Source organism: Paroedura picta, unplaced genomic scaffold, assembly GCF_049243985.1.
Source record: "Paroedura picta isolate Pp20150507F unplaced genomic scaffold, Ppicta_v3.0 Ppicta_v3_sca22, whole genome shotgun sequence".
Taxonomy (NCBI): Eukaryota; Metazoa; Chordata; class Lepidosauria; order Squamata; family Gekkonidae; genus Paroedura; species Paroedura picta.
Window position 1 is genome coordinate 3178265 of NW_027518619.1, and position 27950 is coordinate 3206214.

Below are 27950 nucleotides of genomic sequence, written 5' to 3' on the forward strand. Positions count from 1 at the left end.
GAAGTGACACCCAGAGGGGAGGGGAGGAGCAATGCCCCAACTGCCTGGATTTTCCGCAGCCACACGGCCCAGGCCCAACATACGCCTTGCTGAAGCCCAGGGAAAAAGAAGGAATGCAGATTTATCTGCATTCCTTCGCCGTGGGCCAACTGAGGGCCTAAGTGGCGCCAGGCCTGGGACTTCCCTGGACTGAGCCTGATGTCAGGAAACGGGAATTAGCCCTGTGACTGGATGAGTGCTGAGCCAAGCCGAATTCCTCATGCAGAAGCAGTCCCCATGAAGCCTGTGAGAGCAGAGAGGCTGTTAGCACACAGCTTAATATGGATTGCCATTATCACAGTGGGAGGGCGGTATAGAAATAAATAAATAACTATTTAATCTGTCAGATGGCCACATTCATATGTACTAAAGGGTAACTAGGGAATTTGGTTTATGTAATGGGAGAAAGGCTGGCACCTTGAACCCAAGGTCCATTCCGCATGATTTTAATGTAGCAGAAGGCTTGCAAATTGTAAACGCTACTAATTTGCAATTCTGCAAGACGTCGCACACAATCTGCCACGCTCCTGAAACAGTCCCGCAAAAAGCGATTCGTTGTAGCGCTTAATGGGAAATTGGGAAAAGTGGATTCACCCTCCGAAAAGCGCTACACTCTTGCAAACAATCTGCAACAGTAGCGAAAAAGACCTGTGCATTCCCATTGTTGCAGTCACAACAAAGTCCCTCCCCCTGGCTCTCTCCTCCGAACTTCCGGCGAAGCGATCACCATTTTTTTTTCTCAGAGCAAGCAGAAAGCAACGAACCAGCGAGCCTTCATTCACCCAGCAAGGTTTCTCCGGCTATAGTCCCTCCACAGAAGTGCTTTAAAGCTCCCCTAAGTCCCCAAGCACAACACAGCCCCCTGTTTGGCAGTTCCCTTTATTTTCGGCCAAAAATCGCGCCCGTGCAGGGGGGGGGGATTTTTTTTCCACTCGGGGGAGCGTGGTAACGATGACTCACCAGCCCACACGCCAGCTAGATGGGTCTCTACGTTAGGAGGAATCAAGGCATATTCGTTGCAACGTGTGTTTTTCTTTTTCGTTTTTTAAACCTGTTCTTAATGGGAAAGGGGCTTTTCGGGAGCATGAGAACAACCGCCCATTGGCTGTTCGTTTGTTTGACGGCCAGGGGCGGGACAAAGCACAGAAAAAATCGCTTCCTTTCTAGCGATTTTTGCGAGACCGGAAACCTGTGGGAAACGATTGAAATGCTACTGGATTCCACTACAAAGGCAGCTATGCGTAACGCTAAGATTGCACTTTTAAAAATAGCGTTTCCGCTTTGTGGAACCAAATGGCAACATTGGTCCTTGTGCGGAAACACCCCAAGTCTCTCTCAAATGCACAAAAGTGATACCCCATCAGGCGCATCAAATAATTCAGTTACACACAACATGAGTCTGAATGCACTTCAACAGAACATCTTCCTTTGGAAATTCATACAATTCACCCTGCTCTGCAAGTAGCAAAGCGTTTCCCTCACTTAATCGAAAAATCTCTTTTTTCGTGCCTCGGACTTTAGAAGGTTCATGAAATGGGAGGGGAAGGACACAGCAGGAGAGAACCTGCACTTCTAGAGGTGCTTCCTGCAAAGGCTGATCACAGTCTGACAGAAAAGACACAGATCAATAACATGCATATCAAAGTCAAATCCACTCCTGTGTTCTGCTCTGGACCTGTTCGCATTCTTATGGTTCGTTAGCTCTGTTATAGTTCTAATGTGAATATTATTGTTATTGTTATGAAAAACTAAGTTCCACATACCGTTTTCTACGTTTTATGTAAACCACACTGAGCCTCAGTGGCATATAAATAAATAAAAATAATAATAATTAAAAAAAACAGTAACGATGACAAAAAATTTACAGATCTTAAATGAAAAATAAGAATAGAATAAATAGGATTAAAACCCAGAACAGATAACATACAGTTTGGCCTGTACACAGGATTTTTTTTTTGGGGGGGGGGGGTACAATATATTCCTAACTGGTAAAATCAGCCTAAACAGAGTTGTTCTAATAACCTATTTAAAGAATTTAGAAAATCCAGATTATCGAAGAGCTTTCACCCTCATCAGACAGGATGCCTTACCTTCCACTTTACTAGAGGGTAGATATAAGTGGACACCCTGGGAGGAATGCTTGTGTATATGCAGAGATGGAAATGTTGAGACTGTGGTACAAGTAATTTTTGAATGTCATCTGTATAAACAGATTTGTGAATCTTTCTTAGACCCTTAGACAGACCCTTAGACAGAATATTTTATCTAGCTAGAATATTAGAGGATAATAACCCATTGACTACATTTTAAAGTGGCTAAATTTGGTTTCCTGGCAATGAAGCTTCAGAAACAATGGCTGAAATACTGCTATTATATTTTAATATTTTACAGATTGTTTTATTGATTTATGTTACACTCTATGCTGTATTTGATACTTTGTATGTTATGTTCTTGTTTGGTGTAGAGCTTACGATTGCGGACTTCTAATCTGGCAAAGCTGGATTCGATTCTGCACTCCCCCAGATGCAACCAGCTGGGTGACCTTGGGCTCGCCACAACACTGATAAAGCTGCTCTGACCGAGCAGGAATATCAGGGCTCTCTCAGCCTCACCCACCTCACAGGGTGTCTGTTGTGGGGAGAGGTGACTGTAAACCACTTTGAGACTCCTTCGGGTAGAGAAAAGCGGCATATAAGAACCAACTCTTCTTCTTCTTCTTCTTCTTCTTGTATGGCTGGTCTTGGACTGCAAGAGAATAAATTCTGATTCTACAATACATTCTAGAATGATAGAATCGTGGAGTTGGAAGGGACCTTCAGCATCCTTTGTGAAACTTTTAAATTAGTTCTTTCTCACTTTTTCCTCGAATTTTTAAACTCTTTTTCTATTATTTTTCTAACTTGTACCATTCTCAATAGGTTTTCATTGAGTCAATGAGTAGCTTTTTGTATTTTTTATATTTTGGGGGGGGGAGGTTAACCCCCCCCCAAAAAAAACCCAACCCTTTGTGCATGGCATTGAACAGAGCTAAGTCAGTAGCATATACTCTTCTCCATCTCCCAACGACTAGAATGAGAAGAGGAAGTCAAACACACAAGTAGATCTAAAACCAAAACTGAGATGAGACAAATCGAAGGAAAGGAGAACCAAATCAGGGCAAGGCAGACAAAGCTCTCCTTGCTCAGCCTAGTCTCCAATTCCCATATCACAGGAGAGAGGAAATATAGTAGGCAGAAGAAAACCAAAGAAGGCATATGAAATACAGCTGAACTGAACAGACAATAAAGGGCAAATGAGTACCAAAAAGAAAGCACCAGATACATTTAAATTCAATTGCTCCAAATAGAACACAGACTCCTGCATCCACTTGCTCAGGCCGGAGCCAGGAATAGCTGTAGAAGCAACACGGCCAGGCTGCCGTCCCTTTCCCAACAGATGGCACTAGATGCTCAGGATCTAGAAATGATGCCTTTCCACAGCTACGATATCAGCAGAGTTGGTTCTTATGTGCCACTTTTCTCTACCAGAAGGAGCCTCAAAGCAGCTTCCAATGGCCTTCCCTTCCTCTCCCCAAAACAGACACTGTGAGGTGAGGCTGAGAGAGCCCTCATATTACTGCTCAGTCAGAACAGATTTATCAGTGCTGTGGGGAGCCCAAGGTCATCCAGATGGCTGCATGTGGAGGAGGAGCGGGGAATCAAACCCGGCTTGCCAGATTAGACATCTGCACTCCACTACAGTATAGGCAATGGGACGGTGAGTGGATACTTGGCTGGGGTGGGCACAGATGGAGAGACAGACAGATCTTTAAAACAACAGCGTAAGATTAAGCTTGCTCTGGATGCAGAATTTACGAAGAAGAAGAAGAAGAAGAAGAAGAAGAAGAAGAGTTGGTTCTTATATGACACTTTTCTCTACCTGAAGGAGTCCCAAAATGGCTTACAGTCACCTTCCCTTTCCTCTCCCCACAACAGACACACTGTGAGGTGGGTGAGGCTGAGAGAGCCCTGATATTTCTGCTTGGTCAGAATAGCTTTATCAGTGCTGTGGGGAGCCCAAGGTCACCCAGCTGGTTGCATGTGGGGGAGTGCAGAATTGAACCTGGCATGCTAGATTAGAAGTTCACGCTCCTAACCACTACACCAAACTGGCTCTCAAGCATGTGCATCAAGTTTATAAAAGGGATTTAACTATTCAAGGGTTGCTGTCGGGTTTTTTCTTTCTTTTTTTTGTGCTGTAATAGAAGTGCGTGTGTGTGTGTGGGGGGGGGGGAATCCGTGGTCCATGATCCATCTGTGAGTTGTTGGAGTGGACCCTGCAGGCGCTTCCGCACAAGCGGACTTTTGATTTTCCTTCTGGGGGGTTTCTTAGATTTATATTTGTTTTTTTCCTATGCAGGACCACAACTCAGTTTTAACTAATTTTCCAAGCAGCTTCTGGGTAACAGAGCTGGAACAAAATAAGGGAGTTTCTAGCCGAATCCACCTGCTTTGGGTCATTATACAGTTCAGTCCAGCACAATTATTCTAGTGCTGAGAAGAAGAGCTGTTTTTTTTGCACCCCGCTTTTTACTACAATCACCTACCCTTCCCCTTACCACAACAGACACCCTGTGAGACCGGTGGGGCTGAGAGCTCTGACAGAACTGCTCTACGTGAGCAGCTCTAAGAGAACCGTGACTGTCCCAAGGTCACCCAGCTGGCTGCATGTGGAAGAGTGAGGAATTAAACCCAGTTCTCCATATTAGAAGTTGTCACTCTTAAACTGTTACACCAACCTGACTCCCTGGATAGCCCTTTAGATTTAATTTACATCCCTGCTGCTTCAAAAAAGTTGAAGAAGCCTCACTGAACACACATGAAGCTGCCTCAAACTGAACCAGACCCTTGGTCCATCAAGGTCAGTTTTGCCTACTCGGACTGACAGCAGCTCTCCAGGGTCTCCGGTTGAGGTCTTCCACATCACCTACTGCCTGATCCTTTTAACTGGAGATGCTGGGGATTGAACCAGGGACCTTAGATGTTCTGCCACTGAGCTACAGCCCCACTGGCTGATTCCGTTCAGCCCGCTTATGAAGGGCTTCACGCTCTCTCAATTGCTCCCATTCAAAATCTACTGACCTAGAATTGGCCTGGTACTTAGTAAGGTTTCCTCTGATTTTCAACCTAAAACCACCTGCAGTTTAATCCTATTGCTTAGCCTCCTCTGCTTTTTTGAAGCCTGTTGGCGTGAAATAAACGAATGTTGAATTGCCTCCCTCCCTGTGAAAACCCACAAGCTGTCTCCTCACAGGCAGAATACCTGGCAGCCATCTTGCCTCTCGCTCTGCTGTGAGGGGAAATGTGCCTAAGCAGCGTGGCCAGGACCCCCCCTTGGCCATTGGCAACGGATGGGGGGGGGGGATAATGTTTCTAAATCCAGCTTGGGAAACTCCCGGGGATTTGAGGATGGAAGAAAAGAAAACCGAAAAGGTGGATAGTGCTACAAAAACCAACAAACCTAAGGAACAAAGAGTTAGGACCCAAAAGGTTAGGTGTCCACAAAATATAGTCAAATTATGTTCACACTTATCGTGCAAAACTCGTAAAGTTAAAAAGTTAAAACATTGGCTGATCACTGAAATAACATAATATGTTCCATACCATTTCAGTGTTATTTCAGTGGTTAGCCTATAGGCTTGGTCTATGTTTTAATTTATCTACGTTTTAATCTTTTAATTTTAAACCACATTAATCAGGACTCAATCCATGCTTGGTATTCTTGGCGCTTGGGGAGCATCAGGGGGAGGGCTTCTGGAGTTCTGGCCCCTCTGGTGGACCTCTTGATGGCACCTATGTCTTGGCTACTGTGTGACCCACTGCGCTGGATGGGCCATTGGCCTGGTACATCATGGGTTCTCTTATGTTCTTATGTCCGGGGCAGTGATGCTCTGTATTCTTGGTACTTAGAGGGCAATAGTGGAGGGGGGCCTCCTGGAGTTCTGGCCCCAAACGCCAAGAATACGAAGCATCACTGCTCCAGACAGAATAAAATCAGAATCCAGTAGCACCTTTAAGAAGTGTTACTGGACTCTGATTTTATTGTGCTACTTAAGACCTACATGCCTACCCATTTGAATTGCTCCAGACACAGTGTTCCATTTATGGGTTAAGTCAAGGTATCCCCTGTGCAAGCACCGGGTCATGTCTGACCCTTGGGGTGACGCCCTCTAGCGTTTTCATGGCAGACTCAATACGGGGTGGTTTGCCAGTGCCTTCCCCAGTCATTACCGTTTACCCCCCAGCAAGCTGGGTACTCATTTTACTGACCTCGGAAGGATGGAAGGCTGAGTCAACCTGGAGCCGGCTGCTGGGATTGAACTCCCAGCCTCACGGTCAGAGTTTCAGACAGCATGTCGGCTGCCTTACTGCCCTGCGCCACAAGAGGCTCTTGTCGTTCCATCTATCTATACATTGTGGCTAATAGCTACTCACAGACTTCTGCTCCAAAAAGCCAGAGATAGCGTGAAGCCATCCAAGAGAAAATCCGAGTGTTGGGTGAAAGGGACTGGCTTTGGGCTGGCTTTGCTCGCTGCCAGGAAAGCCCCAAGTCATCTGTCTCTCCATATGGAGGACGCAGCTGACGGCTTTAATGGAAGTTGGCCGCCACAAAGGGGGATCAGCGAAAACGAGAAGGGCGGCTTGCTTTCTTCTGCGGATTTGCCCTGTTTTTTCCATTTATCAGCAAGATGAATTCCGTATCCTAAATTATATTTCCACTGAGTTCGGCACTCATAAGAGAACAATGCAATGGGGTGGGGGACATGAATGTATCGAATTTATATTGCCACAGAGATTGAATAGATCTAAAGGGACAATAAGGTTTCCACTTCCCTTCTACAGTGTGCAATTGACTATGAGAACGGCTCCATCTTTTTCTTGTTGTTGTGGCATGCAGAAGAGTGTTTGTCACGTGGAACTAAATCCCCATCATTTTGGCCATAGGAACTGGATCTACACGAGTAGAATGGGCATCGGGGACCCTGGGACTCTACGCAGCCCCCTCCCAACATGGAACCGGTTCTGCTTGGGATGCCACAGTAATTATATGTTGCACACAAAAACAAAAAACAAAAAACAAAAAACATTAATGGATCCTGAAAGAGCAAATATTCTCCCTGGTTTCTGATGGGCCGTGGCGGTCGTGCATAACTAGTGAGCCTGATTTGCAAGAGCCAGCTTGGTGTACTGGTTAAGAGCAGTGACCTCTAACCTGGAGAGCTGGGTTTGATTCCTCACTCCTCCACATGCAGCCAACTGGGGGACACTGGGCCAGTTACGGTCCTTTTAAAACTGCTCTGGCCGAGCAGTAATCTCAGGGCTCTCTCAGCCTCACCTCCCTCACAGGGTGTCTGTGTTGGAGAGAGGAAAGGGAAGGCAACTGTAAGCTGCTTTGAGACTCCTTCGGGTAGAGAAAAGCAGCATCTAAGAACCAACTCTTCTTCTTCTCCAGTAATATCAAGGCTCTGTCAGCCTCACCTCCCTCACAGGGTGTCCGTTGTAGAGAGAGGACGGGAAGGCAATTGTAAACCGCTTTAAGACTCATTCAGGTAGTGACAAGTGGGGTATAAAAACCAACTCTTCTTCTTCCAAGGCAGACTGAACAGCAGTTGCACACTTCTGACCAGCACTGCATTTTAGCTTCGAGGAATTCAGATAAGACGGTGCCTCAGTTCTGAAAGCATTTAAAACATTATTACTTGATCATTACTTGGCACGTGAAAAGCCTACACTTGGCTCACAGTCGCGAGACAGAGAGGCTCCTTCGAAAGCACAGGCTTTGCATCTGTTCAACAAAATGTGCACAGGAAAGGACAAAGACTTACTTGGCTGCTTAATGCAAATTTATGCAGGGTAGCCGATCTAGAACACTGATTAGCTGCTTTGTCAAATGACTGATGAATGAAAGCATGGCTGGCAGAGGAAGAATGGAGGCTGGCTCATCTGGTGGCCCCAGGAGAGTATTAGCTAAATTATATATTCTTGCAAAGCTTCAGAATGCAAGCTTGTTCTACTGTTAACTCGACTGTATCCTGTTTGCACAAAGCGCAGGATTTGCATAGTAATCCAGATCATACCTTATTCTTATTCTGGCTATAAGGATCACGCTTGTGGAGGGAACATGGAATAGCACGTAAATCAACCAGCATTAAGCCAGAGGAAACAAGACGGAAAAACTATTGCATGAGAATTAGCTTTTAACGTACATTCCTGTGCAGTGCTTTAAAAGATAAGGCCCACAAGTGACACCTCACTTTAATAAATGATGATGTTATCTGTTCAGTCGTGTTCGACCCTCAGCGATTCTATAGGAAAGTTTTCTCCATTCGTCTCTGTCAGTGACTGCTTCTTTCAGCTGGTTCATGGTTATCCCTGTGTCGGCTTTGATCGTGTCGTGCCAGCAGATCCTTTGGCGACCCCATTTTCTTTTGCCACTGACCATGCTGAGCATTAATGATTTCTCCGAGTGTGTCCAAAGTAAGTGAGCTTTAGCTGTAATATCTTCCCTTCTAATGACATAGTTGGTTTGCTCCTCTCTAAAACGGTCTTCTTGGTAACTTTGCCTGTCCATGGTATCCGCAGCATTCGTCTCCAACACCATAATCCGAAAGCATCTATTCTCCTCCTGTCTTCCTTCCACATTACTAAAAGCATCCATTAAAAGCATCAAAAGCATGTGGCAATGCGGATGCAAAATATTGAGACTAATGTGACAATGGAACAATGGGAGTTAGTATGGTCTAGAATACCAAAGTATACTAATAGTCAAATACTTAAAGAAAATTGGTATACAATGTTTTATAGGTGGTATGTAACACCAAAAGTGATCGCTAAAATTGCCAAAAATTGTAACAACAAATGTTGGAAATGTGATGATAAAGTAGGCTCTTTTTTCATATGTGGTGGAGATGTGAAAAAGTTTATAAGTTTTGGGCAAAAATACATATTATTATGCAGAAAATGTGGAGTCTTAGATTTCCTATGAAAGCTGAAGCTATGTTATTAAGTGTTCCTCCGCAGTGCCTCCCAACCCACACACAAAGTTTTTTCTTCTATGCGACGACGGCAGCAAGACTAGAATTGGCCAAGAAATGGAAAACGCAAGAACTACCCTCGACAGAAGACTGGCTGAATAAACTAGCTGACTTTGCCAAGATGGCTAAACTGACACTGATAGTCAACGGAAGAACAGAAGAGGCCTTTCAAGAACAATGGGGCCCTTACCTGAACTATTTAAGAAAATAATACAAAAGGGATTGAAATGGGGAACCAAATGTATTAAATGAAGAGCATAACCCTTCTTTTTTCTGTACTAACAATGTAGATTGCATGTATTCCACTATCTTTAATTCTGGAAAATAAAAATAAAAATCTTAAAAAAAAAAAAAAGCATGTGGCAATGCAAATGACTGCTCCAAGTCAGGGCAACTGTAGACCAATAAAACCCAACAAGGTTTGTGCAAGGGCAAGCACAAGGATACAGTGGCAGGTCACTACAGTTAACGTGTGCACTATATTGCAAAAGAGATGTCCAAAAATGACACACTTGCCCTCTATACATTTAACTGATACTTTCCATCGCATGATATGATGTTAATTGACAATGCCAACTTAAGCAGTCTATTCAGTGGGGCTCACTGAACTTACTGTTGAACTGAACTCACTGATAAACCTCTCAGCCTGGAGAAGAGGAGGTTAAGAGGGGACATGACTGCTGTCTTTAACTATTTGAAAGGTTGTCACTTAGAGGAAGGCAGGGAGCAGTTCCTGTTGGCAGCAGAGGAGAGGACCTGCAGTCATGGTTTTAAACTATGTGGAGAACAATAATGGCTAGATATCAGGAAAAAATATCCAGCAGTAGAATCGTCTGCCTAAGGAGGTGGTGAGCTCCGCACCACTGGCGGTCTTCAAGCAGTGCCTGGACATAGACTTCTCTTGGATGCTTGAGGCTGATCCTTCATTGACCAGGGGGTGGGATCAGATGGCTTTCTAACTTATTTACCAATAGATTCTGTTGGGTAATCATGTTGGACTGAAGTTTGAGTTCAGGGGCATCTTTAAGACCAACAAAATTTAATTCTGGTATAAGCTTTTGTGTGCATTAAACTTTTGGGGTTTTAAAGGTGCCTCTGGATTCAAACTTCAGGCCTTCTAGGAGCTTCTGGCTGACCACTGTATGAAACAGGATGCTGGTCTAGATCCAGCATGGATGCTCTACTTATGTTCTTGTGGGCGTCAGCTTCACAACTGGTACTGACTCCAGCAGCTCTTTGTTAAGAGTGTGAATACCACTGCTGTTGTTAACGAGAGGTGTGCTTGTAATTTTTCTTCACCTATAACTTCATAAGCAGCTGGAAGCTTATGCTCTAACACACCGTTTGAGCTGAAGCCCTTGTCTTGGCAGAGCATAAGTATATTTTATGCACGTTTAAGAGCCAAGCACTACTCTTTATAAGCTGAGCACTGAAATGTTCAGCTTTAAGCCGGCCAAGGTACAAACAGTTTGCATTTTCACACCGATCACAGATTGAGATGACAGATGAAATTCATAAAGTTGGGGGGAAATGTAGAACAGATTATAAGGGAGAAAGGAAATACCCATATTTAACTCATACCATGCTTTGCAAGGTTTTTTCCCCCCTATAGTTTCCTCTTTTTTTAAAGTAAGGAGTTATCTAGCACAAACCAAATACAGATACGGGACTGGATCCAACCAGTTTGTCCACGGGTGAAAAAGGAAAGAAGGGTCTTATTTGACTGTCCCCCCCAAAAGGCATGCTGGGAATGATGGTGCTTACATGTTAATTGAAACCATGTGGGCTGGTAGGCAAAGTTAGGAGAGAATTGAGTACGAGGGAAAGAAAAAACTGGCTGGATACAGAACAGATATAGACGTGACATAAGAATGTAAACACAACTGCTTTTATGATAGAGATAGACATGACCCTTCTTACCCCCACTTGGACTGTGGGAGTCAGGATTCACTGGTCTCAGTATGGTTTTAGAACCTCCAAAATTAACTTGGCTTTTGGCAATGGGGAGGGGGGGGAACTAGATGTGTACACCATGGGAGGAAGGGCACCACAGTTTTGGGCACCACAGTTACTGTGTTCAGTTTTCAGCACCCCACTTGAAGAGGGATGTAGACAAACTGGAGCGTGTCCAGAAGAGGGCAACAAAGATGGTGAGGGGTTTGGAGACCGTCTGAAGAAAGGTTGGGGGAGTTTGGTCTATTTAGCCTGGAGAGGAGATGACTGAGAGAGGATTTGATAACCATCTTCCAGTATTTAAAAGGCTGCAATATAGAGGATGGAGCAGAGTTGTTCTCTCTTGCCCCGGAGGGATGGACCAGCACCTTTGGGATGAAATTATTTCAAAAGAACTTTCGTCTAAACATCCGGAAGAGGTTCCTGACCATTAGAGTGGTTTCTCAGTGGAACAGGCTTCCTCAGGAGGTGGTGGGTTCTCCATTTTCGGAAATTTTAAAACAGAGGCTGGATAGCCATCTGATGGAGAGGCTGATTCTGTGAAAGTTCAAGGTGGTGGCAGGAACAGTGGATGAGTGATTGGGATGTGAGTGTCCTGCATAGTGCAGGGGGTTGGACTAGATGCCCCAGGAGGTCCCTTCCAACTCTATGATTCTCAGATAACCTTCAAATCTATTTACTGTCTTTTTCCAACCAATACAGCAGACATCAGGCCGAGCAGGACTCAATGGGAGATTGCCTGAAAGTCTACCATGAACAGAGCTCAGCCCTGGATGGGCGTGGCTAGCCTGACTACATCAGCTCTTGGGAGTTAAGCAGGCCCTGGCTAGTACTTGGATGGGAGACCACCAAGGAAAACCAGGGTCATGACGTGGAGACAGGCAGTGGCCAACTACCTCTGAATGTCTCTTTCCTTGAAAACCCTAAAAAGTTACCATAAATCAGCAGTGACATGAAGGTACTTTCTACCAGCAGCAGGAACAGATTAGCTTGATGATACAACCCTTGTCCTTTGTATAAATTATGCCACGATATAACCATATCCAAAGGAGGAGTAAGGAGGGGAGGTTCTCCACCATGTTTTATCTATGGTGACCAGCTGCTTCTCCCTGATCCCCAGCAGGGGTAGATGGGGGGTTGGTCTGCTATCGTGTTCTTGTTAGATTGTATTTTATTAATTACCGTGTTTTAGGGCGATTTTTAGGGGATTGTATTTATTTATTTTATCTTGTAATCCGCCACGAGCCGGCTTTGCCAACAGTGGTGGGCGATACATTCAAATATAATAATAATAATATAATATTTGCTTGAACGCAAATGTTGTGAATGAGAGGCGGATGAGCAAAAAAATGCTGGGACAATTATGGTTATGGCAATGGAAGAGTACACGGGCATCCCTGTGATTGGGAGAGTACGGGAAAGAGGGAATCTTTTACAACCAGATGGGGAAACATGCTAGTTTTTTGATGTGTTGATTCCTCTTAGATAGAGGAACCATGTTTTGGCAGGCAGAGTCTCAAGACTCAGATTGGCTGAGGCTCCTGGAGCCCATGGGGAGGGAGTCTGAAAGAGGGGCCTGTCCGTTTATTTGTCACTCTCTGCTGTTTCTGTGTCTCCCGTGTCATGGACTTTGGCATCGTGGCAGCACACTCCTGGGTGCATTTACAATAGGCATAACAGAGAGGAACGATGCTAAAGATGTTTGCAGATATGTGTGAGGAGGACATTATGTCATCAACAAAGACCAGATGTACCAAAGACCATAAGTACCTAGTTAGTAACTTTTCTTTTATTTTGCTGGATATAGCTACCCTATGGGCTGTTGCAAGACGTGCTGAGATGATTTTATTTATTCTTTGATTTATATACCGCTGCTCTCAAGGACTCGCAGTGGTTTACAATAAAATGGTAAAAGCAAGAAACCCTTAAAAAAACCCACACATTACCAGAAACACTCTTTCAGAACACAGACATTATTTTTGTGCATGCAACTGAGTAGGAATTCAATTCCAATTGAACAAAGTTTGATTCCAGTGGCACCTTTTAGACCAACTAAGTTTAACTCTGGGTATAAGCTTTCATGAACATGCATAATTCAACAGAGGCACACAAACTTATACCCAGAATGAAGCTTTGTCGGTGTTAAAGGAGCCACCAGACTTAAACTTTGTTCTGCTGCCTTAAACCAACAGGGCTGCCCACCTGAATCTATTGATTCCAAGTATAACCCAGACTGAGAGGTCCGATTAGTTCCAGCATCCTCAAAAGATTAAAATCTTTTTCGAGAAATTCAAAGTCCCAAGGATGGTGAAATTGGGTGACGAAGTCCCGAAAATGAGGAAGACCTCCTGGAATTCTAAAATACAGTAAAACACAAGATGCCTGTTCGGTACGAGACAGCACCGGGAGGCTGGCAAAATATTTGTAGCCGGTGGGCACTCTTTCTTTTGAACTCTGCTTCCATCCACCTTCTGCTTCATTGAGTGACTGTGCTCACTGTCTGCTGGGCAGCTGTTTTCGCAAACGCCTGCATGCCTCCTTTGACTCTCAGACACCTTCCTGGAAAAAGTGGACCACGCCACCAAAGGAAATGAAAGCTGTAAAATTCCACCTGGTGGAATTTTGAGCATCAGGATGAATGACGTTTCGGGTACTCCCTCCTGTTCTAGAATGGTCACAAGGGTTAACGCCACCCTCCATCCAGAATTCCTCAGAGGCAGACCGGCCACAAGGTTCAGTTTCAGTCCCCCTCCCCCATCACAATTCCTCTTCCTGTATTTTAAGTGAACAGTTCTATCAAAATTCCTTTTTTGCTGGTTTCCTCCCATTTCCTGCTTTTGGTTGCACATTTCACTCAGGTTTTTCTTTCTTTTGGGAGCTGGGGGGGGGTAGGTCTGATAATAGCTGCATTTTCCCCCTATTGTTATTCTAGAACCGATTTCTATAAGGTGGCTGGTGAAGATCCAAAGTGATTATCTGAACCAGGGGCGGGCAAACTGCGGCCCTCCAGATGTCCATGGACTACAATTCCCATGAGCCCCCACCAGGATTCGCTGCGAATGCTGGTGGGGGCTCATGGGAATTGTAGTCCATGGACATCTGGAGGGCCGCAGTTTGCCCACCCCTGATTTGAACGTTACAAAATGAGCCTCAGTGCTTATTTCATGCCACTTGGCAAATCAAACTAGCAGAGGCGCAAAAGAGGGGAGACACTGCTCAGTTTTGCATGCAATTAAATCTCAGCCCACGGTATTTGCAATAGTTTATTTTCCCTCGGTGGTGGACAGCGGTTTGTATTTTTCCTTTCAGTTCTCCACAGGACAGGGTCAGTAGACATGTTTGATATCCAAACCTATTTCCTTAATATTTGGAATCACATGGCTTCTTTCTCTGTTCATACCCATTCCTTCTGCCAATCAGTTACAGTTACCAACTTCCAGGTGGAATCCTGGAGATCTCCTGCTATTAGAAGTGATTCCCAGATGATGAAGATCAGTTTGTTCTCGTTGGTTGGAGGTTGGAATCTATGGCATCATACCCTGCTGAGGTCCCTCCCCCAAATCCCACCCACCCTAGGCGCCAGCCTCCAAATCTCCAGGTATTTCCGAACCCAGAGATGGCAACCCTACAATGAACAGAGCAGCAAAAGGGCCATCCATTATCAAAGTGAGATTTTCAGCATACTTAGGGGCCTTCTTCAGAATGATATTACTGGATTAAGAAAAGGAAAGAGGACAAGCAGCTGGGCAGGGAGAAGGAGAAAGTGCCAGCTCAGGGGCTCCTGGTGAGTGTTGCTTTCTTTCTTACAGTGTGTGAGGGTATATAGGTTGCAGGAGAGTGGGGGCTGTTTGAGTGGTGGGGGGGTTGTCTGTTCTTTTCCTGGGTGGTAGGGATAAAAACTCATATCATCAGACAAAATGAGGAAAGGGAGTAAAAGGTTAAATTCTATGGGGCTTTCCGCACCGGGATCCTTGTAGCAAATTGTTTGCTGAACGAAAAATCGCCATTTAAAATAGTGCAATTCGTCATTATGCATACCTGACTTTGTAGTGGAATCCAGTTGCGTTTCTATCGTTTCCCACAAGCTTCCGGTCTCAGCAAAAATCGCTAGAAAGGAAGCGCTATTGCCGAGCTCGTCCCGCCCCTGGCTGTCAAGCAGCCAATGGGCAGCCGTTAGCATGCTCCCAAACAGCCCCTTTCCCTTTAAGAAAGGTTTAAAAAAAAAAACACACCCATTGCAACGAATATGTGTTGATTCGTTGCAACGGAGAAACCCATCAGCTGGCAGGTGTGTTTGAGCTGTCGTTTCATCGTTGCCACGCTCCCCCCAAGTGAAAAAAAAAATCCCCCCCCTCACGGGCCCGATTTTCGGCCGAAAACAGTGTAAAAAATAAAGGGAAAATACATCAGCAAACGGGCTTCTCTGTTGTTTGTGCTTAGTGACTAAACAGCTCTGGGGAGGGACTGAAGCCGGGGAAGCCTCTAAACAGGCTTGCTGGTGGGTTGAACTTCGCTCGCTGGGAGAAAAAAAAATGGCGATCACATCGCCGGAAGATCAGAGGAGAGAGCCAGGGGGAGGGACTTTGTAGAAACCACAACAATGGTAACGCACAGAACTTTCCCGCTAGTTTTGCAGATTGGTTGCAGGAGTGTAGCGCTTTCTGGAGGGTGAATCCACTTTTGGGGATTTCCCTGAAAGCGCTACAAGGAAGCGCTTTTTGCGGATCGGTTTCAGGTGTGTGGCAGATTGTCAACGACGTTGTGCATAATGGCAAATCAGTAGCGTTTTCAATTGGCAACCATTGTGTGATTTTGAAGGCGTGCGAAAAGCCCCTATGTGTTGGATCTAACCGGTTTTTCTCCTGGTGGAAGAGAGAGAGAGCCCTATCCCCCACCCCTTGACTGCCAAAAGTTCACAGGGTCTGTGTGGACAAAAGCCATGTGGGATGAGGGCTGTGGTAGAGAGGAGCATTAGATGACACCGAGTCACAAAGCTAATTAGATGCAACATATTATACGTAGAATGATTGTTGAAAAGGAACAATCATAGAGTGGGAAGGGGCCATACAGGCCATCCAGTCCAGCCCCCTGCTCAATGCAGGATCAGCCTCAAGCATCCAGGATAAATCTCTGTCCAGTTGCTGCTTGAAGACCACGAGTGAGGGGGAGCTCCCCACCTCCTTAGGCAGCTCATTCCACTGCTGAACTAGACTCATAGAATCCTAGAGTAGGAAGGGACCACACAGGCCACCTAGTCCAACCTCCTGCTCAGTGCAGGATCAGCCTCAAACATCCAGGATAAAGATCTGTCCAGTCACTGCTTGAAGACAGCCAATGAGGGGAAGCTCACTACCACCTTAGACAGCCCATTCCACTATTGAGCTGTTCTGACTGTAACCCTCCCCCCCCCCGATATTTAGCTGGCACCTTTTCTATGCCTTCCTCCAAGTGACAACCTTTCAAATGCTTAAAGAGAGCAAGAGGGAATAACGCAGTCAGAAAGCAGCAGAGAAGATGATCAAGGTTGGGGAGAAGTGACTGTAACAAGCCGAAAAGGGTGTTCACATTCCAGCCCCAGAAGGTTAATGCCAGCACTTGGGGAGGGGGATTCACGTGCTTTTAAGTTCAGTTACCAGATCTCAGTAACAGCCCAATAAAAACTTGCAACAACACACATGAGAATAAACTGGTGGTGCTGGGGAAACCTCAATTAAAAAAAATAAACCCATAAACAATCCAGCAAAGCAGAAGCAAAATTTGTTTTTGGAACCAAAGTCGCAGCCAGAGATAAAGAACACGGACAATCGTGACGAGAAAAGCTGACAGCTCAGTCTAGGGTGCCATAACAGAAAAAGAACCTATCCTAGGCTACAATAAACAATTTCGCAATGAATGCAACAGTCTAGTCAAAAGACTGTTGGGGAACAGTCTTTTGACTAGACTGCCCCGTACCTGTGAGCCAAAGGCCACATATATATTATTTAAATCCTGCCAAGAAGAATTGATCCTATTGAAGGACTTCATTAGCAAACAGTAAGTTGAAAAACAACCACTGATGAAAACTTACTTGAAAACAGTTATAATCTAGAGGCCGTTTTGGTTGTTCAAATAAAGAGAAGAGATTAGACACGTTGCATTCATGGTGAAATTGTTTATTGTAGCCTAGGATAGGTTCTTTTTTTCTGCTATTGTACTCATTTTGAACAGTCTAGGGCAGGAGTAGTCAAACTGCGGCCCTCCAGATGTCCATGGACTACAATTCCCAGGAGACCCCTGCCAGCGAATGCTGGCAGGGGGCTCCTGGGAATTGTAGTCCATGGACATCTGGAGGGCCGCAGTTTGACTACCCCTGGTCTAGGGTGCCAGCATGGCATCAGTGCTAGAACAGCACCGGCAGTACAGTCATTTGGTACCCTTTTCTCCCACAGTAAAGAAAGGTCAACACAGTCCAAGGAGCCGAGAGCCCACCAATCACAAAGTGACATGCCAACCACACGTCCATGCTGGCTACATAAGGAAGCAGCAAAACCAGCACGAGAAAATGCTGCCACATCTCTCTGATATCATCCTGCCTCCATGCACCCACAAAATTCAACAACAGGCAAAACAAAGGCAATGTCGGATCCTCCGCTGCAGGAAGGACCGTGGCATGCCTGGACCCACGATGCTCCTGGGGGTTCTATAGGTGGGGGTTCCAATCCCATCTGTGAGGATTGCCCTCCGATGACACCAACAAGACTCGCGATTGTAAAACCAGACTTCTTTACTAGGTAGCACTTAAGTAGCAACAGACACACTCTTTGCATGAACTGGAGATGGGCCCCCAGCTTATATCTTATATTGCTTTTTGGATTGCCAGCTATTAGCATTTATTATGTGCACGTATAGCTATAATAGAGCCTCTTTTGGCGTAGAGTGGTAAGGCAGCAGTCATGCGGTCTGAAAGCTCTGCCCATGAGGCTGGGAGTTCGAGCCCAGCAGCCGGCTCAAGGTTGACTCAGCCTTCCATCCTTCCGAGGTCGGTCAAATGAGTACCCAGCTTGCTGGGGGGTAAACGGTAATGACTGGGGAAGGCACTGGCAAACCACCCCGTATTGAGTCTGCCATGAAAACGCTAGAAGGCATCACCTCAAGGGTCAGACATGACTCGGTGCTTGCACAGGGGATACCTTTACCTTTATAGCTATAATAAATATTTGTATTTTAAACAAAATATCTAGTTTTTGTAGCTCAGGCTTTAGGTTCCTAACTTATACTGGTGAGTACTATTATACTCCCAATATTTGAATTGGGAGACAGATTACGAGGGATGTAAAAAAGTCTACTTCTAGCCTTGGTAGCCAGTTCCAGCAAGGAACACTCTTGCTTCAGTTCATCATTCTTCAATAAAGAGATTTCTTCTTTACTATGGATCTGCTTATTGGAAACTTAACAGGGGCATAACAGTGCCAAGCTCTGCTACCTGTGGTAACCTCAGTTGAGCTCCCCCCCCCCAATCCTTTGGGGAGCAAAACTTCAGGCAGGCACATTGTAGAGAGGAGGAAGGCTGAACATCTCTCACCTACACAACCCCCTTTTGCTATCTGGGTCAGACTCCACAGTAGAGCATCCCCAAGGTAGACCCCACAAGGGAGTGGGCAGTAGTGCGATTGATTCTCCCTGACCGTGACCCTTTGTCCTTGACCACAGAGAAAGGAGGTAACCCACTGAAGGGCAGTACCTCGGATCCCCACGTCAACAAGGCAGTGAACAAGAAGCTCATGGTCTACTATGTCAAATGTTGCTGTGAGATCAAGCAACAGCAGCAGCGCTGATCCACCTTGGTCCTCCTGTCATTAGAGGTCATCCATCAGGGGGACGAAATCCACTAGGGGGACGCAGCACCACTTTAGGTTCTTGTTTTTAAATTTAAAAAAACCGCTGAGCACGCAGCAATGTGGCACAGGGAGAGAAGAGGAGCTGCTGACCTGCTGCCACCTCCCCCTAAGGGGCTCTTAGTCTGTTAAAGATTCAGTGTTATTACTATCTGCGCTCTATTTGTGTTCTGTATTAAGAGCTTGATGAGCTGATGAGTGCCTTGTATCTTGCTATGTCATTGTTTTGCTATACTATACAACAGAAAACAACAATAAAAAGAGAATTTCTACTGGGCTTCCTGCCTTTTGCTCCCTTCTGGCATCAAAAATAACCAAGGCAGTTAGTGATAACCAAATATACCACGTAGTAACGGTCATGACTGGGGAAGGCACTGGCAAACCACCCCGTATTGAGTCTGCCATGAAAACGCTAGAGGGCGTCACCCCAAGGGTCAGACATGACTCGGTGCTTGCACAGGGGATACCTTTACCTTTTAACCAGTGTGTAAAAAGTTACAAAGCATTCTATCTCCTCTAGATAAAAAGTGTCAGTGAGCTGGGGAAGGGATAGTACCCTTTGTATTCTAAAATGCCTCCTCTGGCTTTCCTATCCTCATCGACTTACCAGCTATGTAATTCGGCAAAGGCAGCTTTGATCTTCTTTACTGAATGGTCCACTTCCTCCTTAATCATCATCCGGTATCTTGTCAGTGAAACAGTGCAGCGTTGAAGATCTTTCACTGATTTTTCAATATTAGGACCTATAAAAACAACCAAACATTTTTAAAAAATCATCTGCTGTCAAAAATAAGCCAGGGGAACACAAAATAGATGAAGCAATGAATGAGTCTGTTATGCCAGGGGTAGTCCTGTGGTCCTCCAGATATCCATGGTCTACAATTCACATGAGCCCCTGCCAGCGTTTGTTTTCTTTCGTTGGTTCTGCACGGCCGACCTGTTGGGACTACAAAAAAGTTCTGGGTGTTTTCTATCCTCCCCTCCCCACATCTATCAATGGATGCATGAACCAAACCTTACTACTTGCAGCCACCAACCAAAATAACATGATCAGAATCCACCTTTAGGATCTTGCTGTTGGGGAAAGCCCATAATGACATAGAACCCCTGCTCTCAGGGTTATTTTACCCATTTGCCACGACAAGCAGGGAGCCTGTGAGAAACTACATAAGCAAGCAACTATTTGGCAATTCCCCCACCTTGAAATTTTCCCTTCCAGAATTCTACTGGCGCTTAAATATCAGCATAAAATGCCCAGACTAACCCAATTGTGTCAGCTGGGAAGCTGATCACAGTCAAATGTAGTTAGTACTTGGATGGGGGACCACCAAGCGTTCCAGGGTCAAAAACAAGAGGGAGCCAATAGCAAACCACTTCTGCTCCTCTCTTGCCTTACAAACAACATGAAATGGGACACTATAACTTGGTTGTGATTTGATAGCCGCCCCCATTCTCCCAAGTCTCACTAGACACTTGACTAGATCAATTTTCATTTCTTGCCTTTATGACATTGGTTCTCAACCTGGGAGTCAGAACCTCCTTGGGGGTTGAACAACCCTTTCACAGAAGTCACGGCAGGGCGAGCAGCTTGGCCGGGGGTGGGGGGTGAGGGAGCGCCGCCATTGTTACTGTTCCTCCTGAAGGTGCCCACCAATTTATATGCAATTTATAACCTATATATATACAATCATGAACCATGAATCTTCATGCCATTGGTCAGTTTAATTTCTGCGAAAGAACACTTGTGTAATTTTATGGTTGGGGGTCACCACAACATGAGGAACTGTATTAAAGGGTCATAGCATTAGGAAGGTTGAGAGAACCACTGCTTTATGACGTAGCAGAAAATAGAAACTGAAACAGGATCTTCTTTTAACAGTCTACAGGAATTGCATGGCTTTGCAATGTTTACAGGAATGCTAATCAACGTTTCAGAAGCATTATGGTCTGTACATGGGACTGTGTGAGCCGGACGACTCATCTCCTTTACCTCTCTTCTTCAAGGAATCTTCCAATTTTATTTCAAGATGGGATGAAGATAAAGGTGGTTTGACAGCAGAAGTTTTTGACTTCAGTCTGCCTACATTGCACTGAGGTCGAGAGGACAGCGATGGATCTGGGAGCTCTGCACGACTTACAAATTTTCTATTGGTCTCTAGAAGTATTTTCTTGACTTCTGCCTCTTGTCCTGGAGGGGAAGAAAACAGCAATATTAAAAAACTGCCCATAGTGACAGTACAAAGATCCATAACAGGGTCACTGTTATTAGTTTAAGAAATTTATAAATGGATGTTTCTCAGGAGAATAAATACCAAAGGCCAAAGGGGGAATAAATACAAAGGGCCAGAAGGGGAAATCATGCAAAATGGGCATGATTCAGGACCAGCTTCTGTATTTAACAACCTAGAAGAAGGATGACAACCGACACTCCCATAGTGAGTGGACTTTAGCTGTGTATCTCATCCGGAAAATTAGCATGGCACTAGTCTTACAATAGCCAGGAAGGCCCTGTCGATGGCAAAACCGCAGATTGGAGGGATTTTCTTTTCCGTCCTTTACCAGTCACAACATCTCACGAATTATTACAGCTTACTGTACTCATGCTGTACTGTATTGAGAAGAGAAGAAGAAGAAGAAGAAGAAGAAGAAGAAGAAGATGTGGTGTTTTTTGTACCCTGTTTTTACTACCCGAAGGAGTCTCAAAGTGACTGACAATCACCTACCCTTCCTCTCCCCACAAATGACACCCTGGGAGTTAGGTGGGGCTGACAGAGCTCTATAAGAACTGTGACTGGCCCAGGGTCACCCAGCTGGCTGCACGTGAAGGAGGAGCAGGGAATCAAACTCGGCTCTCCAGATTAGAGATCGCTGCTCTCAAAAACTACACCATGCTGGATCTCAAGTGGCCGTGTACGTGCCTGCATTAATGTGTATAGAACATTATCCTCATGTATGCCTTTAAAAAGCACCCTTATGTCTAATCCCCACCCCCATCCCCAGTTCTTGTGTCTACCCATACTGCTAACAGGCACAACAATGCAGTGTCGGAAAGTGAAAATGGCAGCACAACGGGAGTAGTGTGGGTTGGGGGGTAACACTGATCTGGATTCTTTAAATTTTATTTCCTTCCACCACCGCGAGCCCTTGTAGGAGCAGCGGGATAAAAATGTAAAGATGGGTGGATGGATGGATGGATGGATAGATGATAGATGGATGGATGGATAATTTATATACTGCCGCTTTTACCCCAACAGAGACCCAAAGAGGCTTACCCCATTCTCCTTGCTTCCATTTAATCATCACAACAGCCCTGCGAGGTAGCTTAGGGTGAAAGTATACGACTGGCACAAGGTCTCTCCCAGCAGAGCTCTGCATTTCCTAGTTCCAAGCCCAACACTGCACACGCGGCTGCCTTCTTCTTATTCCCCAAGCTTTTCCCCCAAACTCAAAACGAAACTTTGAAGTTTGACTGAGACTTCAAAGAAGACTGTACCGGCAAATGCGGCATTAAATCCAAAGACCCTGGAGATGCTGCCAGCGTTACAAGCATCTAAATGAAAAATCTATTGCTGGTGCTCACTAGTGCTAGAAAAGTACTTTGGGGCGTCTGTTTCACAGAGGGTTTAAATACTTTCTGAGATGTTGATCTCCAGTGTATTAAAGCTTTATCAGACAGGCTGATAATGGGGATGGGCTCAAAGGCTCTCGTCTCTGAATCCCAGGATGCCGGATGCTGTGTGCTGCTGGTTTTATCTGTCTCAACACCTTGTTATTTTCAAACCCCCAAAAGGAAGGGGAAGGGAGTGGATGTAAAACAGAATCCCATCCTTGGGTAATCTACCTGGAAAGGTCAGCTAGAAGCTGGGAAGGCTGCTGATTGCCTTTTGTGAAAAGCAAGCAAAGTCGTTTCAGAAATTGATTGGAAATACTTTGGGGGAAATTCAGGTAATGCCCTAGAGACTCTGGTTTTACGACATCTGTGTTCCCGGGGTCCATGCCGGTAATAGGCAAAATCTAATGTAGTTCAAGAGCCAGGCCGTTGGATTGGCTCTTGACAGAGGTTTTTAAAGGTAAAATCTACCTGTTGGGGAGGAGGGACTGGCGTGGATTGGAGCCATGGAACAGAAGTTTATATTCTGTGCAATTCTCACTGTTCTGTGCAGCTTAGCCAACTGAAGCCACCCCTTTCTCCAAGCTGCTATTAGTCCTAGGGCGGTCAAAAGATGGACAAAAAGATGCCAAAGAAGGCAATTTTGATCAGTGGAACCTCTTTGTTCCTCATGCTGCCAATTGAGCCTTCGGGGAGGGCGGTATATAAATATAACAAATAAACAAACAAACAAACTAAGGGTGGGCATTCCCAGGGGTGGCCAAACTGTGGCTCTCTAGATGTTCATAGGCTACAATTACCATGAGCTAAAACAAGCTGAAAAAAATACCCTCAAAGTACCTTATCTGAATCTTTCAGTATTTTCTAAGCTGAATACATATTACAGAATCTGTTTCAGCTCCTGGTATAGCTGACCTGAATAAAAGCTGTTGTTTTTTTTTACTTTTATTCACGGATATAAATAATAAAACTATATAAACCACTATTTCTTAAATAGCATTAAGCTGCTATTTTACAGTACAGAAAGAGGAAAATCGTTCTTTTTTGGGGTGAAAGACAACTTTTAAGAAGAGGCTGAAAAAAGACGCATATTTTCCTGCCCTTCATTGCTTTTAATAGTTTGATCTTTCTCTCAATAAACTGCCTTGAGTCTGTCTTTTGTAGTTTTCTGCCACAAGACTTCAGCTCCAGTTTTGGAAGGAAAAGAGATGCTGTCGTATTTACATCCTTTTTTTTTCTTTTAAAGCAGCAAAACCATAACAGATTTTGGGCCTTTTGTCATATGGTGTGGCTGACAGCTGGCAGTCGGCACCCAGTAAAGTGTGGGTTTTTTTCTCTTTTAGGGCAAGATTTCTTTACGGGACCAGAGTTAAGCATAGCTGTTGTGTTCTGCTAGGATAATAAAAATCAGCCAGAAGTTGGCAGCGTCTTCAAAGGCTTCTTTAAGCATCAAGGAAATTTGTTCCAGGGCTGGTATTTACTCAACATAAACTTTTAAAGATGATTGTGCATAGACGGTCTTCAGACGTTGAAAAAGAGGCTTCCAAGAAAGTCTGTTCATGTTTTTTTACTTGTGTGCATATTTAAAATTTAGAGACAAGGTCAGAGTTAGTGTCATAGGCCTATTATGCACGGGGTGGAAGGTCCGCATTCGGGATGGAATGGTGGTGGCTAAAATCACCAATTATTCATGCTGCAGGCAGCAACCGGGCGCAGAGTCAACGTATGCCACTGAAAAAGCTGCGTTAGCGAGATGCGGAAGTGGAGCTTCCCCGGCTACCAGGGCGCAACCAGAAGTGGCTCCGGATTGGCTGCGTGCATAATCGGCTGCTCTGGGTTTTGCTGCTGTTGAGTTCTGTCCCGTGCGTTTGCGGTTTGCTTCGTTTCTTCCTCCACGTTCTCCATGCCACCGTTTCAGTGGCTGTGCATAATAGGCCCATAGTGTCTCCAAAAGTTTTGAAACTGCACATGTGCAAAGCAATTTACACAGGAATCTGGTGAGTATATCTAAATGAAAGCTGTCTGTTTCATCCCACCCAACTAAAAGAGACTGCCACTGCCAACCGGCTGGTGATCCCTGGCCTCAAACAAGCACATCAGTCCTCAACAAGGGCCAGAACTTTTTCTGTCCTGGCCCCCACCTGGTGGAACAAGCTCCATGAAGGGATCAGGGCCCTGCCTGAACTCCCACAGTTCCACAGGGCCTGCAAAAGGGAGCTCCTCCACCAGGCATTTGCCTGAGACTGCCCAAACCTGAATAACATCCCCAGGTCCCCTTCAGACATCCCCTCTATGGCCTGAACCAGTCTGGGCCCGTTATATTGTTGTTGTTTAAGATCAATGAAATCGTGTTATTCAGAACCCGTTAGATTATTGTTGTATTTGACTATGTTATATGTTAGGTCGTTCCATGTATCCCCCCCCCCCCCATGATGTTATATGTAAATCGCTCTGAGCAGTATATGGAAAGGCAGTATAGAAATCCGATAAATAAAATATAAAAGAAAAAGAAAACCAGGGTAGGGATGTATTGCCAGCACGCTTAGAAATCTACCCTCCTTGTATAGGGTTGACATAGTAGAAGGGATGGAATATGACACGACTTTTATTTCTCCAAAACGCTCAGAGCAGTATACTTGGTTCTCTCATTCTATCTTTTCAAGATGGGACCCCTTTCAGGAGGGCACCAAGCAAGCTTTTCTGCAGGGTGGGGATCTGAGACGGCATCTCCCATGTCACACTAACTACTGTGCCACACTAGCCTCGTACTTTAGAGCAGGGGTAGTCAACCTGTGGTCCTCCAGATGTCCATGGACTACAATTCCCATGAGCCCCTGCCAGCAAACGCTGGCAGGGGCTCATGGGAATTGTAGTCCATGGACATCTGGAGGACCACAGGTTGACTACCCCTGCTTTAGAGCTCACCCCACAAATGGCAGTCTCTACCTTGGCAGCCGTGGAAAGGGGTGGTGGAAAGGGGCCTGAACCAAGGCCAGTCAGAGTTTTAGAGGGCAGCCGTGTTGGCCTGCAGGAGAAGAGCTACATTTAAGCTCAGTAGCACCTTAGAGACCAACAAGATTGCTGAATGTCCTGGTCACAAGGCACTCGTGCACGCATGCCCATTCTGAAGTGTACTGACCTGTGACTTCTGGCTTTGCCTCTCCCATCTCCTTGCATTCCAAGCTCGTGTCCTCTTGAAGAGACTCTCTGGTTTTTTCACTGGGAGGTTTGCTGGGAAACGTTTCCTTATCGCAGCCAAGCAGATGGCAGCCATGGAGCTCTTGGGAATCCAGAAACCCCTTCTCTGCCTCACAGTCCTTGTCTTTCATCTCTCTGCTGTAGTGATGCTGTTTAGATTTGCTTCTTTTCCTTTTGCTGTTCTGCAGGGAAGAAAGTTTTCAAGGGCAGAGGCTTCCTTAGGGATTGGTCATCTTACAACAGGAATAACAAGGCCCACATTTTCATTTTCAAACCACAGGATAGTTTATATCCCATGTAGTAACGTCACTTAACTGTGATTGTGAGGGGGAGTAATAGCATACAAAATGCATTTGGCCCAGTAGAAATAGCAATGGAATTTTTAAAAAGGAAACAACATTTTGCCAATTTTGCTCTTTTGAATGCCAAACAAAACATTTGTGATGGAACCCAAACAAAAAAAAGAGCTAGATCACTCTGCAGATAAACCATGTCAAAGGGAGGAAAATCGTACTGGGCAGAGAGTGAATTTTCAACTGCAGCTAAGACATATTGCCTCTGATGCATGTCAGTATTTCAGTGGAAATGCTGCCTGTACTCTTTCAAATACTCTTGGGAACACACAATCCATATGCACAGCAAACTGAATTTGGGACTTTAATAGTCAATTGGATGCTGCATTCGGCTGGGTTTTATTTTTCTCCACTGGACACCTGCCATTTGACAGAGTCAGGGCAGTAATTGGGAGCCGTCCATAGTGGAAAACCGTAAACTACACTGGCACGAATTGCTTGTTGAATCCATTTCTTCTTTCTGTTTCACTGACGGTATTTTTGGAAGCAACAAATGTATCAGGGCAGATTATGGTTTGGATCTTCGTAAGTGTCCTTCCTTGTGATAGGCACAAACAGGGGAATTTTGATTGATTCTTCCTTTGTCTTGCAGCCATCCCCCCACAGCACTGCAGACCCCACTTTGACCCACAAATCCCTGGGGATCTACCAACCCTGTTTTAGAGAAAAGAGAAGACCACAGCAGGAAGGGGGAGATACTGCACGGGACACAACAGCTACGCTTGACCCAAAAAAGCACACAGCATCTTTGTGGGCCATTGCTCATGCTTCTGAAACTCAAGAAAACGATTCAAATCCAAACATTTTACTGATGTATGAAAGCAGAGATGTGTAAACCTCAGAAAGATCTTGGGAAAGGTGATCACTAGGCACCAATAAGAGCCTCTTGTGGTGCAGAGTGGTAAGGCAGCCATCTGAAAGCTTTGCCCATGAGGCTGGGAGTTCAATCCCAGCAGCTGGTACAAGGTTGACTCAACCTTTCATCCTTCCGAGGTCGGTAAAATGAGTACCCGGCTTGCTGGGGGGTAAACGGTAATGACTGGGGAAGGCACTGGCAAACCACCCCGTATTGAGTCTGCCATGAAAACGCTAGAGAGCGTCACCCCAAGGGTCAGACATGACTCAGTGCTTGCACAGGGGATACCTTTACCTTTAGGTACCAATACCTTGGGATAGCAATTTTCAACATTTTGACCATGGAGAAACCCCTGAAATATTCTTCAGCCTTCAGGTAACCCCAGAAGTGATGCCAGATGGCCACGCCTCCCTGCCACACCCTGGAAGTCACACGTTTACAATGCACATGGCATACATAATAATATAAAATGTTTGTTAAATAAGAAGTTAGGTTCATTGTTGTATGTACAGTACCTTGCCTGAACAAAACAGAAAAGGAATCCTTGTGGGGGAAAAACATGGCAACAAAGCTGATCCTTGTGCTTCAGCTAACTACACTGACAAGAGAGTTTTAATTGCTTGGAATCCCTTACCTTCTTTTTGCCTGTCAAATTCCATTCTTTTAAAACTTGAAGGGCACTGCCTGGAATAGAGGAAGAGAAAAAACGCTTCAGCAAGTGCTCATGTATGATAAAGAGCAACAATGGCTATAAAATAATCTTCCCTTCCAGCTTGGTGACCATTTCTTGAATTCGTTAGCAGTTGCTTTGGCAAGTGTGTTCCAAGGATTTGAGGGGGGAAATTGATTTTCTCTTTATTGATGTGGGATGCATCTTCTGGTGCTGCCCCTGGGACGGAAATGGTTACGGACGTGATGTCCATAGCCCCAGTGCCAGAAGAGGCTGGGGTAGCTGGCACTGCAGTAGGTGGCCAGCTGGAGCACTGTGGGCTAG

The 27950-nt window shown here is 45.2% G+C and overlaps 1 protein-coding gene across 4 annotated transcripts in view; it reads right to left on the reverse strand.

Moving 5' to 3' along the window:
• LOC143828371 (SPATS2-like protein) overlaps positions 1–27950 on the reverse strand; it is an 80678-nt gene that overhangs the window by 8126 nt on the left and 44602 nt on the right. For all 4 annotated transcript variants that reach the window (XM_077318757.1, XM_077318758.1, XM_077318759.1 and 1 more), the window contains exons 4-7: positions 27591–27640; positions 25689–25929; positions 20930–21127; positions 19547–19682 (exon numbers count right to left, since the gene is read on the reverse strand). In XM_077318757.1, coding sequence (XP_077174872.1) covers positions 19547–19682; positions 20930–21127; positions 25689–25929; positions 27591–27640 — 625 coding nt within the window. The remainder of the gene's footprint in view (positions 1–19546; positions 19683–20929; positions 21128–25688; positions 25930–27590; positions 27641–27950) is intronic.